At 38.2% G+C, this 19,903-nt stretch overlaps 1 protein-coding gene across 7 annotated transcripts in view; it reads left to right on the forward strand.

The window, feature by feature from the left end:
- Nucleotides 1-19,903, forward strand: part of LOC109466259 (FERM domain-containing protein 4A-like) — a 74,745-nt gene that overhangs the window by 31,901 nt on the left and 22,941 nt on the right. For all 7 annotated transcript variants that reach the window (XM_019763945.1, XM_019763946.1, XM_019763949.1 and 4 more), the window contains exons 4-10: nt 8,437-8,529; nt 10,327-10,411; nt 12,145-12,201; nt 13,605-13,627; nt 14,219-14,302; nt 17,548-17,613; nt 18,860-18,917. In XM_019763945.1, coding sequence (XP_019619504.1) covers nt 8,437-8,529; nt 10,327-10,411; nt 12,145-12,201; nt 13,605-13,627; nt 14,219-14,302; nt 17,548-17,613; nt 18,860-18,917 — 466 coding nt within the window. The remainder of the gene's footprint in view (nt 1-8,436; nt 8,530-10,326; nt 10,412-12,144; nt 12,202-13,604; nt 13,628-14,218; nt 14,303-17,547; nt 17,614-18,859; nt 18,918-19,903) is intronic.

The raw sequence follows: 19,903 nt of genomic DNA on the forward strand, positions 1-19,903 counted from the left end.
CAGAGCATTTCTTGCTGATTGGCTGTTGGGATTTAACTTGATTAACACCTGCACAGAGTATTTCCATACTGACAGTATGTCTTTATTCAAGTGTTTTGGTAGGTATTTCAAGCTTTTCTGCTCCAGCATTGGAATGCGGGGCATGAACGTTTTTTTTATTTTGAAAATCAACAGTTTGCATTATGCAATTAAAAATCCTAACCAATAAAGTAGGGAATAGCTATCCAACTGTTGTTTTAGTTGTATGTTACTTCATATTATAGTTATATCAATGTAAATCATTGTTTTCCCTTGTGTTTCTCATTCTTTCCCTGCCATGCCGTAAAATGTGGTGAACCCATCGCTGTATTTGCTCCAAAGCAAATATTGGCCTTTCTAGTTGTTACAGTTTTCCCATCTATCAATGCAGTGGTTTGATTAAAGTTCAAAATTCAATGTTTAAATTTTAACCCAGCCTTTTGTGTTGACTTCATGGCTCATTCCGTAGCATTTAAGCCTATAATAGGATGCCTAAGACCTGTTTTTATTATGGGTTCACCACACCACGAAGTGGTGTGGGTGAAAACCATATTGCTTTTTCTGATGTTTCTTCTCCTTCTCCTCCTCCTCCTGCCATATCTTTAAATGGATTCAGCTTCTTCATTTTAGGGCCTAAGGTCCTGAAATTTGGTATGGAGGTACAGTGGGCAAATACCCCTAGGCGTTTTTAAATTTTTGTGATACAGGCTTTTAGAATGGTTTTATTTGAGTTTTTTGGCTGTATTATAGCTAATGTATTACTGTGTTAGTGTGCCATGTTTACCACGTCTGGGCGTGAGTCATCACAATGGAATGCAGGGCATCAACCAATAGGCATGCAGCTTTCCTCTATACTTCTTGCTGATTGGCTGTTGGAATTTAACTTGATTAACACCTGCACACTGAGCATTTCCACCTGCACAGAGCATTTCTTGCTGATTGGCTGTTGGGATTTAACTTGATTAACACCTGCACAGAGTATTTCCATACTGACAGTATGTCTTTATTCAAGTGTTTTGGTAGGTATTTCAAGCTTTTCTGCTCCAGCATTGGAATGCGGGGCATGAACGTTTTTTTTTTCATTTTGAAAATCAACAGTTTGCATTATGCAATTAAAAATCCTAACCAATAAAGTAGGGAATAGCTATCCAACTGTTGTTTTAGTTGTATGTTACTTCATATTATAGTTATATCAATGTAAATCATTGTTTTCCCTTGTGTTTCTCATTCTTTCCCTGCCATGTGGTAAAATGTGGTGAACCCATCGCTGTATTTGCTCCAAAGCAAATATTGGCCTTTCTAGTTTTTATTTTTTTTCGCCCTGTCGCTTCATATTTTTTCTGAAAAAATCCGAGAACCAACAAATTAAATTGGTGTGGCCTAAATTTGCTACAGAATAAAAGGTCCAAAAGTTTACGGTGGCAAGTAAGATTACCAGTACTACTGTTAGTCACAATTTTTTTCATGGTACTTAAAGATATTCACATTTTTTGCAGTCACTTACAATGAACTTATCATTACCGTGAACAAGTAATTCGTCGGCTTTCTTTTTTCTGCATCAGCCGCCAGTGCAAAGTTGTCCATAGTAATGTCCATTTTGTTCAAGCCGCGAACTTTTGCTACTGTGAACATTAAGTGATGCACAGTATATCGGATCACCGAAACTCAATACCAGTATCGTATTTTGACCATGAATCAGCAAAATTTACAAGCGGCAGCGAAGTATTAAATCCCCATTTTCAGATTCGTAGCCGCCAGCCCTGTCGCTGGTGTTTAATCAATGATCGTTAACCTGCCCAGAAAAATTGATTGACTCGGAGGATTATGGCACCTGTAAGAAAATCTGTGTTGGTCGGTGGAGTACTGGTATCGATCGGATACTATGGCGTTATGTCAATGTCAGAACCGTGGGATTTTGTAGAGATTTGTGTTCACACATATACTGAGATCTGGTATTCTGAATTTCAAGAATATGAGCACGATTCATTTTAGGGGTTATTATATGTACAGGTCTGTTGGAGAATTTGTTGCTATAGAAAGTAAGAAAAAAAACAAAATGCAAATACTGTGAGATTTTGCGAAGATTTGTGTCCACATACTGAGATCTGGTGTTCTGAATTTTAGGAGTATGAGCACAATTCATTGTAGGGGTTATATGTACATGTACAGGTCTGTTGGAGAATTTGTTGCTGTAGAAAGTACTTGAAAAAAAAATCGAAATGCAAATACTGTGAGATTTTGCGAATATTTGTGTTCACATACTGAGATCTGGAATTCTGAATTTTAGGAATATGGGTACGATTCATTGTAATTTGTGGGGCTATATGTGCAGGTCTGTTGGAGAATTTGTTGTCCAAGGAGGCTGAATAAAAAAACGAAATGCAAATGTAAGTTCCAATATTGTAGTGCTCTCCTACTACCGGTAACAATAAAGTTTGCAAGTTGAGACATCTCACATCTGCAATTCAGATTGTTACGTATATGAATATAATATAATATATAAAACATGGCATTTTCTGTTCTGTTCTTTGGAAGCAAATGTATTCTGTCAACATGTCTACAGTCCAGTATCGGTTGAAAGTTTCATCATCACATATGATATTGGTAGAATTTGTTTCAATTTCACTTCTCATTCCCAGTCTAGATTGGCTATTTGCCTGGCCCCATTTCCAGCAATGAATGGGCAAAATGTAATCAGTATCTTATTATTGTAAAGACAAAAAAAATTGATTCATAATCATATTCATGCAATAGTGTTTGGACTCATTTGGCATTTTAAGGCTTTTTCTGATCCAAATTCATTGAAGTGGACATGTAGACTGTTAGGCCGACTTTAGACTGACGACGGTATACGATCGCACGACAATCGTTGTGGGCGACGGCTGACTTCAGACACATGACCAGGAAGTGTGACGGACACCCGCAGCGCAGGAGGGCACGCCGCGCGCCAATTCAAAATGGCGAGAGAACCCCTTTTTTTCGGCATGCTACAGAAGATTGTTTTTATTCTGCTTTTAACTCGTTGTTCTGTGGATGAGACTCCTATTTTGTGCCCAGCAAAGAAGGGGTATGAGGCACATGTACCGAGCGGGGCAATACTCCAGGTTTGAACCCGGCGTTCGGTGCTGCCGTCGGCCTGGCTATATTGGCCGGGAAATGTGGATCGGCGGATCGGTTCGTACCCGAGAAGTAGCGATTGGTGGCTGGGGATTGTACTAGACACGTATGACGATATAAAGTCTTTGGTTTGACGGCATTTAATGATACTGGCGATGTGCTTGGACATGAAATAACGCTTGCAGGCTTATTTGCATAAGGCCAATGACCTCCCACTTCCTTCGCCGGCGACAGTTCACTTTAGACGGTGGAAAATCCTCCTCGGACCCCCCGCTGAAGGATCGCACGATAGGGTCCGAGGTGGTAGTGACGACGATTCGAGGATTACCGTCGTGCGACTATTTTGATCCTCTTTAGACGGTTGTAAAATACCGTCGCCGGCAACATCTTGACGATAAACATTCGTACGACTATGTAACCGTCGTCAGTCTAAAGTGCCCCTTAGAACAAAAATTTGTCCAGTCTTCTAAAGATTGTGTTGATCGTAAAGAATTGTTAAGCCACCTGTAAAACAATTCTTTTACTTTTACATGCCTGATGGATTTTTTATGCCCATTTTGTATTGTACATAAAAGGTGAATTAATGGGGGTACTTTGTTGCATTTATGCACCATGGTGAAATAAATGTCTAGGGAAGGACTTACACTGATGCTTGACACACATGTATGAAGGCACAAATGTGTAAATTAGATTTCATGTGTATTTTCAACCCTTTTTAAAAGCATCCAATGCAATTTCAGGGCAGCAAAACTGGAAAAATTCTGAATAAGGCAATCTTTGACACTTCACATTAGCACATTTGAGTCAGCATTTCATACTTTGGTTAAGAAACTGCAGAAACAAGCCCCAAGATGAGTCCTGTATTTTCTGGGTTGTACCCTAAGAATCAGCCCAGGGTCCTTCCAGTGTCCATTTTCCGTCAGAACTTTGGATATTTTTGCTCCATAAGAGTCAATATACATTGGGATAGTGTGGTTTTCACTTAGTATGTAGATAAATGACTAGAATATTGGCTCTGAAAAATCGGGTTTCCAAACCCTAAAAACTGCACTAGGTGCCTTTAATATACATGTAGTTTAGCTACAATAATCATTTTCTTTGTTTTATAAGGAAAGAAAGAAATGAGATGAAGTTTTGCATGTTTTTTTAAAAGTGGCAGCAAACTGAATGTGCAAAAAATTTTATTATTTTGTACTCTACAGATTGGTTTGTAGCAGACCCAGAAATCCCTCTTAACTGATATCAGATCCTAGTTTGGGCCCCCGTGGGACTTCAGTGGTCCATGCATGACTGTTTTCTCATATTTCCTACATATCCATCAGTTACAAGTCATATCCTCCATAAATTTCAGGACTCGAAATGTATTATGGGGAATAGGTGCACTGGTGCACCCAACCTAAAAAATTTGGGCATACAGAAGGGTATTTTATCTTAAACAACAAAGATTTTATTATTTTTCTGACACTTACATATCAAGAATATGTTGTATATATTTAATATCTTTACATACCCAAACCTATTAAAATTTTCAAGTGCACTGGTGCACCCACAGAGAAAAAAATGGTGCACAGCTCCAATTTTGGGTGCACATGCACCCAGTATTTTGAGCCCTGATAATTGTCTTCGCTTTTCAGAATTGACAGTTCATATTGATGACATTATACCGTAATAACAAAGAGAAAAATGTGTTTACGCATGTTGCATGAAATTCAAGTGCAAGCATCAATTATTTACAATTCGATCTATGAAGTATCATAAAAAATGCACATATGGCAAGACATGCCATTGCAACAAATTGTTCCCCAAAACTACTAAAATAGTAACACATGTTTGAATGTAAAATTGTTCATCATTTTTGTGCTTTGGTATAAAATTTGAAGTGATGGGTTGTGTCAGTGTGAAATTTAAATACTCTAGAATATTTTTATTTGAGATAAAAGCGCAAGTCAATGTTACCTGAAAGGTGAAAAGGCCATTCGTATTATGGATATTCTGACTGCCTATCTTGATTATTATTCCTTATCAGTATAGATAAGATGATTGAATTACTCATTAGATTCAACACCATGGGAGGGAAAATGCAATTACAAAACAAGCAGCATGTGGTACAAGTGAACAAGATATTCATATGTACTGTTCCTTAGAAATTATTGCTTGAATTATAAACCAGCCTGTTGTGTTGACTTTTTGGTTCCTATTACAATGTACGACATTTGGGGCTATCATAGAATACCTATGTCATTGTTGACTCGACCGACGAACAACCAAAAAAAAGAATACATGTATCTAGGCCTGTCTTTATTTTTCGTCCTGTTGCTTCAAATTTTTCATTAAAAATGAACCAACAAGTTAAATCGGTGTGGCATTATGTCAGTTCAAAGTTTTGGGACCAAGAATTGTTGAGAAACTTTCTTGGGGCGAGAGTAAGGTGGGGCATTCGCATTCATCCAAGATCACAGATTCTATGTGATGAATACATTGTTTTTCTATCCACACACGCTCACTGCCATGGTTTTTAATCACTTTGCCACACCAGACCATGAACACAATGCCGTGTATTGAGACAGTGAATTCCACAGGTAAAAAGGTCTTTTCCCTGGCCATGTAACATTACCAAACCAAATCTAATCCATTTTTACCACACTTGGGGTGTGGACATGTGGTCTGGATTGAACCAGTTTGGCCCAAAGCCACGGGACAGTTTCAAATGTTACAAGTTTTTCAACATGTCATGTGGGCATTAGTTTTGTAACTTCATCATAAATTGAACAAATGTCGGATTGTGTTTGAATTGATTTCTGTGATGTTTTTTTCCCTTGGAAATGCCATGTGCAAGAGTTTGTCCCAAATTATGGAGAAAGTCACTGAACATAATCACGATAAAAACTCTGGGTACCATGTCTCCAGTCTATCATTTTCAATAAATTCTTGTATTCAACACAGGTGCATCCTTATCTGCATTTGCCATTTTCCTGTCAAATTTCACTTTCAGGCATTATAATATTAAGTCTGGGGTATGATCTAGACATCCATCTAATTAGTTAAAGTATCATGTTTCAGAAGTAAACCACATAAATCCCACTGCCCATGGTGCAGGCTTTTATACACCATACCTTCAGTCCCAGGTGATCAGCCTCAGGTGACCCGTGTCTGATTGATCAGCAGCGCCCCCTGTCCCACCTGTCCCAGCTGTTACCTAGGTACTGCAGGGTCAGACAGGGTGTTGCTCCAGACATGGCCCTTTGCCCTGGGGATATTGTGTTTCACAGTGGCAGCATTTCCTCTGACCTCTACACCATAACAACAACAATCATTTATCACTCCTGGCACTGTCCCCAAGGCCTAGAGTTAAAGGCCAAGTATGGAAAGTCTAACAGTCCAATGACAGGACTTGTCACCTCTGCCATCGCCAAGGAGAAAATGTTTTCAATAGCATGTTTGTTTGTTTGTTTGCTTGATTTATGTTCTCGTTCTGAGAAAAATGGACACATTTGCGTAACTTTTTGTTCTTGGTGAAGGCAGGTGGAGAAAAAAACGTCGGCAAATTATTTGTTCACTGTATTATTGATACAGTGAAAGTGGTAAGTTTATGGTACAAAACTGACTGCAAAAAACGAGAAGATAAAAGTACCACGAAAAAATTATGAATTAAAGTACTCCGGTAGTTATTTTTGAAGGTACATGTAAACCTTGGCCTAAGGAAGGAAAGAGATCAACATATCAATAGATCTGGATGAAAAGGCATTTTTGGAATCAATTTTGATGGATTAGAAATTAAAAGATAGGACAAGCCCTCAAACAACCTCCTCAGAGCACCATCCTTTCAAATTGCAGATTGCATTCATTTGTGCATGTACTGTAAATGTACCTGGTAGAACTAGGCTGCCTTTTTTGAGGTTTATACTCTTTGAGTACTGTCAAGTTTATTTTTATAAGGTCTTCAAAAGGAACTTTGTCAGGAAGGACACAATAAATTGTGGTATACTGTTTGGAAAGTGTTGAAGCAAAAGTTTTGAAAGTGATAAACATTTTATTACATGTTCCATCAGTTTATTTTCAAAGGGAATCTAACCTTGTGGCCATGAGTACCATCTGCTGTGTAACATGTGTTTGACAAGGCACCTGTCATCATTCATTCTGACTGACATAGCTTTGAAATTACCCATCTGGTCAAATTTGGAAAGCATCTAGTATGTGCAATACTCAACTTAGCTGCTAGAGGGGGTTGCAGTACTGCCTCTGGGCCGACTTGTAGATAGTATGCATTGCTTACAAACTTTGACATGTAGAATTGAAGATGACTCTTGTGTCTTGTCTTGTTTTGGGGGATATTGATGCTGAATGATATGACAACTTCTTTTTCTCTCTTTTTGTGTGTTTTTTTCTTGCCATGCCCCACCGGGTAAAGCAGAAGGTAATTTAAAGTGTAATAATCTGTTAGTTAGTATGTATCACTCTAGATATTAGGTACACAGACATATACTTGGGTACATGTAGACATTCAATGTAGATAGTGGTTGCATGCAAGTCAATGCTATAATCTATTGTGTGGATTGCAGTGTATTTGCATTCTGTTGAATGAAGATTAGTAAGAAATATTTAAGTAGTGACTTATAACACATCCATGCTCATTCTTCAAGATAAGGAGATATGAATACATACATTAAATAGCATAAATAGAGTGCAAAAGAAAATAGAATCTGTGTAGGCCATGTTGATTTTATTATATGGATGACATCCTCTGGGAACCCCAAAATTGATGCGAGCGTGCAAATAAAAAATGTTTGGCCAAAAAATAGTTGCCTTCATGAAATCTACGTGGTCATGAAGGTTGAACAAATGACTAAACACACACACAGAGTATGGTACGGCGAAGAATAGACTCTTTATTTTCTTTTTCTCACATTATTCCTTTGGAATTGATTTTGGCATTCTACGTTTTCCAACATTTATTTCTTTGCAATTTGGGGCATACATTTGCCCATTTTGCAGCTGCTATGTACGATTTACACTATGGTTGAAAACCTTGAATTGAAGTTATATTAAGTTGAAACAGGCAAAAATTCACACAGGTGTGGATGTCACCCATATAATCAAATCAACGTGGCCTTATGTAGTGTTCTAGAAGAGCCCAGGGCATGAACATATGAATTTGACCCTCTGATACTAATTTCCATCAGACCACCAAACTATCAAGTGTTGGATAAGGTTGACATGATCAGATAGCAGGCAGAAGTAGGGCTGCCTGTGTCCTATAGAACAGGAAAAGAAGACTGACCCAGATATTTCCTGTCCCTCCAGACACCACTTGAACTGGCTGCAGGCAGACAGACGGGTGTTGGAGCATGAGTTCCCCAGAAGGGCTGGTACACTCACCCTACAGTTCGCTGTCAGGTTTGTGTTTGTTACCTCCATGAAAAATGGAGGTATTGTTTTTGGCGTGTCTGTCTGTATGTATGTATGTCTGTGTGTCTGTCTGTCTGTCTGTGTGTGTTTCCGCAACTTTGTGGTCATCATAACTTCAGAACGCCTTTATGGATTGTAATGATATTTGGTATGATGGTAAGTCTTGGAAAGACAAAGGTCAAGGTCAAGTATGGGCCTCCTGGTGGATGACCTTGGTACTGCAGCAGAACTTCCGGTTTTTGTATCTTTTGTCCTGAGCAAGCTATGGTCTTGACTTTTTGGTGACAGATAGCTTATTCTGTTAGGAATAAGTGGCGTAAGTTTGGTCCCCCTAGCAGCTTGTTCTGGAACTGCAGGTTAGTTTCTGGTAAAAACTTTCAAAGCCAATAAGTCCAGATTGGAACAACGTATTTTCATCATTTTTGATGTGTAGGTACCTGAGAGACAGTTGTACAGGATTAAATGCAAATTGTGCAAATGAGGACTTAATTTGCATAATTAATGAGGAAATTTTATAATTACAGTGTTTCTTATAATGGTACTGCTATACATGTAATCTATTTAATGTAAACATCAACAGATATCAATTATGCAAATGATGACCTAATTTGCATAATTAATGTGAAAATTCTCTGAATCTTTATTGGTGAATGATGGGAATTTTATACCTCGTAACATGTGTAACTTACTTAAAGGTATGCATCGCTATGCATATAATATGTTAATGCAGAGGTATTTGCATAATTAATGAGGACAAAGCAAGCCCATATTTCATGGAGGTATGAGATCTCGGAACTCTTGTTTGTTTATTTGTTTGTTTGTTTGTTAGAACCATTCTGTATTCATGAAATCTCAAATCAGTATGCAAGCCGCTTTTCATTAAGGTCATGAGGGAAGAAGTAAGGTTCAGACAATATGAATATATGTCAACATAAAGTTTATTGTTCAAACTCAAAGTACTACTAAGGACCCAGTCACCATAGAACTGTGTATGTACCCTTCAACTGCAACTTTAGGCTATGCTTAGGCCTAGGAAAAATATTGTTGCTAGGTTGACCGACCGACCCTAGAATAAAATAGCCAATCCTGGCCCTTTTTTTATCACCCGCTAGTAAGGCTTTGAAATATTTGATCTGAATTTCCAACCCTCTAAATTCTGAAATGTCATTTAAATGCATTTTCAGAAGAAAATGTTTCCTTCAGTAAATCAGGTGAAATATTTGTCCATGGGCAAACAGGTGGACGGGTCCTTGAGACAGTCCCAATGCATTGTTAAACTTTATTTGTTGGATTATCTTAACCAAAATCTAAAAAAAAAATTGTAAAGAAGAAAATCTCTACCTACCCGACCCTATTTACTATGTATTGTTGAGAACTGTATGTGCAAGATTTACTCATTTTTTCATTGACACATTGGAGACATTACTTTTGCAAGCAGATTTCTCACCTGCATGAAATTGTAAAGTTCTTTTCCATTCATTTTAACATTCCTGTGTATCTAGGTGCTGTTTTCTTTGATTTGGCATTCATGTTGCAAATATGAAGCTAGGTTTTATCCCGTCTCAAGTGTACATCTTCTTTAAATAAACTATTTCTCACATGTTCACAAAAGACAAACAAATACCACATTCTGTTTCAGTAACTATACTTAGTTTTCTTCTGTTTAAACTGTTTGTATCACAATGTCTGAGGTAAGGGTGTAGGTGAATTTACATTGATTGACCTTTGTAATTATTTGCCATTACCTTGTCTAAGTGAAGTGCTCTTTTCTGCCCCCACTTGCAGGTTTTACATAGAGAGTATAGCGTATCTACGGGACCCAGTCACCATAGAACTATTCTTCTTACAAGCAAAGTCATCCATATTCAAGGTAGGTGTAGGAATGTGTGTGAAGTGGGCAGGTGTGAGAATGTTTGTACAGGGGAGCCCCACATGGGGGTAGTGTTACTCAGGAGTTGTGTCAGAAATAACCTGACAGGCAGTTTTTAGTTCCATTTGGGGTTTCTTGTCATCACAGTTACACTATATTGTAGGAATTCAGAGAATCGTGTTAAAGGCATTCAGTGCAATTTCAGGGCAACAAAACAAAAAAAATATTCTAGATGAGGAAATCTGTCTGATATTGACACTTACTGCCATTTCTTAGCACATTTTCATCATCATTTCATACCCGAAGCATTTGAAATAGCCCCAAATAACCCATGTGAGCATTTCTTTATTTTTGGTACCACCCATAAATAGCTGAAGCAGCCTATGATACAAAACAAGCAACCATTTTCCATCAGTGAAATTACATTTTTGCCTCACAGATATCAGTATGCTATGGGATAGGGTTGATTCAACTTATTACATGTACATTAAAAAGAATGATCAGGAAATTGACTTTAAAAATCTAATTTTGCTGCCCTGAAATTACATTGGATGCCTTTAAATTTACTAAAAGTAGTAAAATCTACAATTTTGTGAACAATGCAATTTGACCTGAATTTTTTTTTCGGATGTGAACGCAGAAAATTGTATACTGTTCCAAATTGATAGTCTATAATTGATGCTCACCCCTGAAATGAATCACTATGGCCTAATCCGGATTTTATAAAAGCCCCTGTTCAGCATGTAAACATGTATATTGGCTGACAACTCCTGGACTATCCTACACTATTTGTTGACCATACTACTGATGCACTTGATTTTCCCTACAAGTAGACAGGTAAATTTTCTATTTCTAAGTTAGTCTAACCTGTAGGACAGGTGTTTGTTAGTTTTGTTGGTTCAGGTGTTTCTTGTCTTGTTTCTTTCATTCACGAAATGCTTTTGAATACATGAGAGCGAATTCCATTGTTATGTCCTTGTTGTGCAAGAGGGTGTACGTAAGAAGTTTATTTGTTTTTTGTTTCAAAAAATGTATTCCTGTGAATGTTTGGGTCATGGTAGTTGGTAGCCTTTCACTTGATGTAGTTTACTCATTGTAAAGGTACAGGAAGTTGTTCAAACTTCAAGGACTAAGTAAATAGTCATTGGAATGCTGTGATTGTCAGTGTGAGAGGCATACTCGCATGTACATGTAAAAACTCAATAAGTACTGGTTAAGATTTCTATAATACATGTATATGTAGGATTTATGTATACAATGTATATGTCATTGTCTGCACCATAATATGATTGTGAGTTGTTTATAAACAGCTAGAAACCATGTAAAATCAGTCAGACATCAAAAGATGGCTTCCTTCTAGGATGGTGTAATATTTCAGAAGGAACATAATTTGTTTAAAGTAACAATTCCTCTGGAAAAATTCAGAAGAAATTGCAAACCTTTGGTCCCATAAGACTTCATGTTTACTTAAAAAACCTAGGGGGTAAATTGAGATGATTAGGCAACTTTTCAAAGTCAAATTGATAAGAACCCTTCCATGTGTAGTGACAGACATAATTGTGGTTTCCAAACACTTTATTAAAGAGTGGTTGGTCCTTGAAGGTTTGGCCAATCACGAGACTGAATCACAGTCTATTATCATCCCATCCTGACAATAGAAGCCCAGTCATGCACAAATCCATGCCTGCGACCTCAGAATTCCACTCATATTATCCGGTCTTTACTCCTGACAGGGTCAGCTAGAGGTAGACAGCGAAACAGCCTTCGAGTTGGCAGCTTATGTGTTGCAGGTAAGAGTTGTTAACATGCTTTCTTTTGCATCATGTTGAACTTTTGGGCCTAGGGAAAAAATGTTGTGTTTCCGACCGACCGACCCTAGAAAAAACTGCCAACCCTAGCCTTTTTTTGTGTGTGTGTGGACCCCTGCAAGGGACATAAATTTTCGAGCTGATCGACCTTTTTTAGGTCCATGATCTGACACCTGGGTGATAAAACACATGTATTGTAGATCAGTTTTCAAACATTGACATTGAAAATATAAATATCTTCATGCAAGTTTACTTGGTAGATTCTAAAACTGTATTTTCTACATTGGATCACTAGACATGGCCAAAGTCTAAAAAAAGAAAGAAAGAAAGAGAGAAAAAGATCATCCTTACCTACCGACCCTAATTTTTTCAGGACTGATTGTGAAACAGGAAACGCAACATTTTTTCCTAGGCCTTAGTGTTTGAGAACATGTTTTGACCTGTTGTGTGTTATGTAGGGTCAGCTTACTGTACCAAATCTCCACATGTTCATTTCTATAAATCCTAGTGGCCTTGCCCCAGTGTAGGGGTCAAGGCAAATCTGATTTAGTAACAAAAGTACCTGTAGCCAGGATTATTAACTTCATTTCCTGTCATTTTCTATTTGTGTTATCATACTTTTGACAGGAATTTTTAGTGAGATTGAAACTTTTCATTTTATCGTTCTGCAATGAATTCCGTGGCAACATTTGATACAGTGCTTGACATTCTAGTTTGTGAGCCACATTGTATCTGACAGGATTGGACCAGGTCCAAGCTAAACTAAACATGTGAGGTCACGGCCTGATAGGAATCACAAATGTGGGGCTAAAACCTTTTCCATAAATTCTCTGGAATGTTGGAACTGTTGCAGTGGTTTTAGACCACAGGAAGCTGACGTAAGAAGAAGGTAGTCACAGTAGTCACGGTGCCGTGACTTCGTGCGAACGGCGGCTCTTTCGTGTGTTTGATTTGGATTTAAAGTATTAGACGTTTCAACCTGGAAGGTCAGATTTGTATAGGGCCTGTAGTTAAAGAAATAACGCGATTGGTTATAGCAATGATCAAATCATTATTAGAGTTGCCACTTTTGTAGGATAAGTAAGTAGACCTGATTTTTTGTTACTACTGATGATATACAAGCAATTGTGTTGGCTGTTGTAGCACAATGTAGATCCAGAAAGAATCTGACGAATTTTGTTTCTCATGTAGTAATGTGATTGGTTAAAGCAATGATCAAATCATTATTATAGTTGCCACTTTTGTAGGGTAAGTAAGTAGACGGGATTCTTTGTGGCTACGGATGATATTCAAGCATTGTGTTGGCTGTTGTAGCACAATGTAGATCCAGAAAGAATCTGACGAATTTTGTTTCTCATTCTATGGTCTCTCTGGAAACCGTGCAGGCAACACATGGAGACTATACAAGGTAAGTCACACACATTTGATACATCGAGCCGAAATTTGCATACCCCTGAATGAAAGACGAATGAATAGCAGTGGATAGATGGAGAATATCGTTATTATTTTTGATATCAGCCACATGTCTGTTAGGTAGTCACGATCGTTCCAGACATGGAAAACGGCATGTTCTGGTGTTTATTTTTTCGGACGAAGCTGACAGCATTTGAAGGGAGTGTGGTACAATACTGCATGTAACAGCTGTGTCAATGGAAATGATGAATAACGTTAGTTCCTGGGTGTTCTTTTGTGAGGGAAATGCACGTACACGGTTTAGGGTTTATCCAACACAACCATGGGCGAACGTGTAACTTTTCCTCACTCGGACAATGCCTGCTCTATTTACCACTAAGGCCAAGTGATACATGTTTCCTGTGAATTATCCCCACGTGTCGCTATGCTTGTCCAACTGGTATCTCCACGGGTTTAGACATGCCTTTCTCGCAGACAAAAGACCATGAATAGAACACATCCTGCACATTTGCAGGGCAGTAGTTCAGAGCTGAGGACATGCCTTCTTGTGATCCTGTTGTTCAGTGTGTTTATTCTCTCTTCTCAGTGATGAAAATGCCAGGAATGACTTGAAGAAACTTCCAGTTCTACCCACCAGTGCTCTCAAGGAGCACCCTTCTCTTTCTTACTGGTAAGTCCTGATTTCTCTTATGAATTGTACAAAAATGTACACTGTAGTGCATGGTTTACTGCACACATTCTATAACCAATGTACTGTGGGGAGAGATTTTACATGTTTATTTTGCTGTGCTTAGAGTGACTCTATGTTGCCTTGAATGATATACGTTACAAACCCATAATAAGCCAATATTGTTCATGTGTGGAGAGATATGGTACTTTCAAGTTTCAAGTTCACTGAATCTGGTAGAATCAATATGTTACACACTCACTCTCTTGTGAAAGAAACACAAAATGTGAATCAAATGTATCTACATGTAGATATAGTCGAGTATTGTCAAATTGTTCAAGTTTTCCTGTGTCTTTGTAAGTTATAGTCACAGGAAAGGCTTTGGTTGGCCTTTTTTTCATGGGGTCTAGAAATGTCTATCTCGATCACTTCAAGCATGGAAAAAAATTTCCAGAATGCTGGTCTGATTACTAGATACCGCCGCTGCCATATTATCAGTAATCACTCAACTGTATCAGACAGTAGTACCATAATGAACTGTAAATGTCAGGCATTTTCACACAAGTTAGTACACTCTACCAACCGGAGAAAACTGCAGCGAAAGAAATAACTTCATGGCTCTTCAGATATTCCAAGAATTCCTACAATGTAATGAAGATGGGTGGACTGACAGAGGATTCAAATTATTCTCGTAACTGTCACTCAAGTCAAATGGCTCTAAATAGCTCCAGAAATATTGTTAATAGTGTGAGTCACAGAAATTTTCTGGCAATGTCTAACATATAGGTCATATTTATCCAACAGGATATATTTAAAATCGTAATTTTTGATCATGACAATCAATGGAAAAAAATAAAAGAGAATGAATAAAGTTATTTCAATTTCAAACCATTAGTATTCCTGTTAGGCAATTTGATTTATATCTAATACACAACGTTTACATGTACACATTTACTAATTGGCAACAGGCATTGGATTGAACTGATAAATGACATTCCACGAAAATGAAAACAAAGAAATATGCAGATCTATTCATGCCTCATATTATTGCATTATCTATGCAGCAGGTCCATATTGAAAAGGGGTTGTCCATATACAATATTTGATTTAAATCACTCGGGTATTTTACAAGTAGCCTTGGTTTATGAAATGTTGTTCATCTTTCATAACTTAAGTTCTGCAATAGAGCATAAAATAAGTTGTTTCTCGTGGGACTTTTTTTTCATATTTTGCCGTTTTCACAGCAGCCCCCAAATAGTTACTGGTGCGTCCCTTATAAGATGGATTTGTTTCTTTATTTGGAGTAAGGAACATGCCTGTTTCCACATGAGTAGCAGTGGGTGGTGGGATTAGGACTGGGACAGATCACTGTACTAACTCCCAGGGTCTGTCTCTAACCACTGTGTGCCAAAAAAGTCTTGTGACTCTCATGTTCTTATTTGCATGTTCGTGAACGGTTACATGCAGCCTTTATCTACCATTTACAGTGTATACACAAAGCACATTGTAATGTCAGGCATGCATAAGACAACAAAATTATCATTGAACAATACTCATGACTGTAGGCTGTCTCTACCCAGTGGGTGCCAAAAACGTCTTGTAACTATCGCATTCTTATTTGCATATTCGTGAACAGTTACATGTAGCCTTTATCTACTATTTACAGTATATACACAAAGCACATCGTAATGTCAGGCATGCATAAGACAACATTCAACAAAACTTGTTCACCAGAATCCTTTTTGGCAACCCTGCCAATATATTTAACGGTCTTTCCCCACCATTTGGCTTTGGTTTTCCCAACATCCTTTGTTTCCCCATGGAATACACAGATAATTTTTCAAAGTCTGGCAGGCATTAGTCACATGGAGACCACTGCAGGTTTGGGACTGCTCCTTGTCCATTTCCCTACCTTCTTTATAAGCAGACACACTAGTTTTGCAGGACCTAACTGACTCAGAAGTATGTGTGTATAGATGACAGTCTTATTAACCATGTGATTTATATCTAATGTGGGTTAGCATGTTTGGTTAGGTTTTCGTTGCTACTCTAGGGACTGTCAAAGCTGCATGGCATTCATTGAAGTGTTGCTACTGTGAAGGCATGTATAATAGGTCACAGGTAAACATGACCTGCCCCCCTCCCAATATTTTAACCGGCATTCTCTCTCTTTTTTTTATACACATTTATGTATGGATTGTTTATAAATGTCAACCTTTTATTAGGAAAGAGAGGATCAGTATCTATGATTACATGTAATACAGTATCATTCAAAATGATCCTGTCATTAGAAGGGATTATGAGGGTCTGCATGGGGGGGTCCTGGCAACGGTTAACGGTAAATTCAGCAGGGCCGATAACGCTTAACGGTAAATTCAGGACGGTCGGCAACGCTTAACGGTAAATTGACGGCATATTTTACTCAAGATTTTTGTTAATTTGCCTGTCAAGGTTGACGGATTCGTTAAAAGAATTCTGTAACTCTCCGCAAACTTCCGGAAATTGAAGGGAAAACTGGTTCTGGCTAGAGCCGAAGGGACCGAGCGCAGAAGCGCGAGTTGAGCGCCAAAGGGCATGCAGACCCTCGATTATGTATTGTGTGACAGGAACGTATCATCCGTCAGATTGAGAGGATTTACATACTCTTACTGATTGCAGAAATATCCTGCAAAAACCTTTGTATGTTTCCGTATTGTGAATATGCTTGTAATGTTGTATGTGGATTTATTTGTGGTGAAAAGGGTATTTATTTAGCAACAATAGGAAATGTATTCCCAACAGTGTTTAACTGCAGACATACTGATTACTGTAAATCACTTTTGTTTGCAGTCTGAGAAAAATGGAGGTGTTCACAGAACTATATGTTCACGGTGGCGTAAGGTGCAGCAAAAAGAAAGTCTGCAAATATTTTAATCACAGTAAATAATGAAAAGTTCATGGTACAGAAGTGACCACGAAAACCGTGAATATAAAAGTACCGCAAAGAAATCATGAATTACAGTATGTGGACAACAGTCACATGTACCATTATTGGAATATCTTCAAAGAAATCACAATGCATTTTATTACAGAACATCATAGAGTTGGTCATTTTCATACAACTGTACTGTACATGTACTACTGCTCCTATACCTTACAAAGACAAACAATAGATAAATTTTCACCTGGTTACCACACTCCCCAGAAGTCAGTAGTGTTTCTACCCTGTCATGGCATATTTACTAACATGTGGCCTGTGTTTGTTCCAGTGAGGACAGGGTGATAGCCCACTACAAGAAGTTTAATGGCCAGAGCAGGGGCCAGGCAATAGTCAAGTAAGTACAACTCTATTTCACTGTGTCAGAAGATGTGTCCATCACCAAACATGATTTTGATAACGACGATAAAGATTTTGCATATTTTCATTTTTGTGAAACTTCTTTAAATTTGTTTGTATCATTATCTATCAAGGCAGTATATGAATGCTCTGGCTTGGCTTGGCATTAGTGATGACAGTTTATTTACAAAATTGAGTAAAAAAATGTTGAAAAGGTAAATGAAACTTACCGATATTTACAATACTTGGAATTGTGGAACCTTTAGTGGGCCTTGAAGTTATCAATACACAAATGCTCAAGTATTAGCCAATTTTTCTGTTGAAGGACTATTGAATCTTTGTAAAAGCCAGAAGATCCCAAAGTTCTTGCCCCAAATACCAATGCAAGTCTGGACAGTTTTGTCTCACACATCAGCATGACTTGAAAACAAAAATCTGTGTTAAAACTTCAAAAGTCTAGATGTATATTTGCCTTGGCCATGAGTTCTTTTGATCTCAATGTCTTGATGTCGGTCTATTTAAGTATCAAAGCCTGATTATTAGCCCCCCATGTTTTTATTTCCTAGAACATAAAGCCTGGGGCAAACCCATGACTTCAGTGTTTGATCTCTACCTTTGTACAGTCCATCCCCTGCTGTATTATCCACATGAATGACATACCTAGGTGGCCTCCTGCTCAATTTTCCCCAATTTGGGACCTCGAGACCTTTCTTTCATTTAGTCTACTTCTTCAACTTGATGCCTGAGGCAATCAGTTACCCATAACGAACAAATTCCCATGAAGTGGCAAATCAGTACCAGCCTGGGGCTCTGGAACCTATTTCTTCACCCTAATCTTCAGAACAACTTGAGCCACAAGAGAGGTTTTTACTTCCCGTATCTCAAGGATTTTGACTTCCAGGTTTTGACGAAAAGCAGCAGAGGCACTACGCCGTTTAAAGGTTCAGTTTTGTTATAGCGACGGCCAGTTTTGTGCTCAGAAGGGGTTGGCGTGAATATATTGGGGCTGACACATACTGCCGCCGGCGAAACTCAACATTTACATTTTCTCAGGGGCCAGGAACAAGAACAAACTGCGCCATTTAGTCAACTCACGACAATCCAGCTGCAAAGTTTTCTTGACTGAAATCATGTGGTCGCATCTGTGCATGTGTTGACAGTCTAGAAATTTGCCCTAGTCTTTTCTCCCAAATTTGGTTAGGTGAGGAACAAAGGGTCTGATGTTTCTGTGTTGTTTCCTGCAGTTATATGTCTATCGTGGAGAGCGTGCCCAACTATGGAGTACACTACTACGAAGTAAAGGTACGTAGCCCGCCATTACTAGTATTAGTAGTGCCATGCGGTATTAAATTTGCAAAAGAAATAGTTGATGTTTGTGCATGATGTTTTGACTTGTTGTTCAATTGACATTAACACTAACAACGACCTCTAACAAATTTCAAAGTGTTCAACACTAGTATGTTAGAATGTTTGTTTTAATTGTTCGTGGCATACTACTGTGCAATGCAAGATGCTTTATTTTTCTATGAATAGATTCTCATACACTATGCAGCCTATGGTATATTTCAAATAGGCTAGAATAGTAAAATACACTACCAGTTATTTGGTAGCCTGTATGCTGTAACAATCTTATAACTCATTTTTCAACGAGTGTAATGCCTCTAAGCTTGTATTAGAATCCTAACCTTGCAGAATTGAAGAACCAAAAACAAATTTGGCAAATGTCAAGGAACAAATTAGGTCTCAAGAGGACATGTGATAGGGCTGCCCTCCCCATGGACCAAGTTCTTTGCCAGTTATGGTAGAATCTATGTAGGGCATGGCCACATGCTAACAGAAGTGTTAGTAGCCAAGGTGTGGTCCAACACTGTAATTCACTTCATGTTCGCAGTACCAAAAGTTCGCCGTCTGAGACAATTGGACATGTTTGCAGAACTGTGTGTTCACGGTGGTGGCAGGTGCAGAAAAAAGAAAGTCGGCAAATTATTTGTTCACAGTAATCATAAGTTTGCGGTACAGAAGTGACCACAAAAACTGTGAACATGAAAGTAGCAAAAAAAATGTGAATTACAGTACCCTGGTGGGAAAAATTTAACCTTAAAAGCTGTAGGCCTGTGAAAATGTGCTTGATATAAATACATGTAATAACGTCTTAAAGCAAAGTTGAGAAGAAAACAACTTCTAGGATACAGACAGCCATTAAAATGATGAACAACGAGGAAATTTTACACCCCATGCCCCCAAGGAAATTAACTTATCCCTGGTTAATTTTCTTATCTACTAACGTT

The sequence above is a fragment of the Branchiostoma belcheri genome, unplaced genomic scaffold, assembly GCF_001625305.1.
Source record: "Branchiostoma belcheri isolate BF01 breed outbred unplaced genomic scaffold, Haploidv18h27 scaffold161, whole genome shotgun sequence".
NCBI lineage: Eukaryota > Metazoa > Chordata > Leptocardii > Amphioxiformes > Branchiostomatidae > Branchiostoma > Branchiostoma belcheri.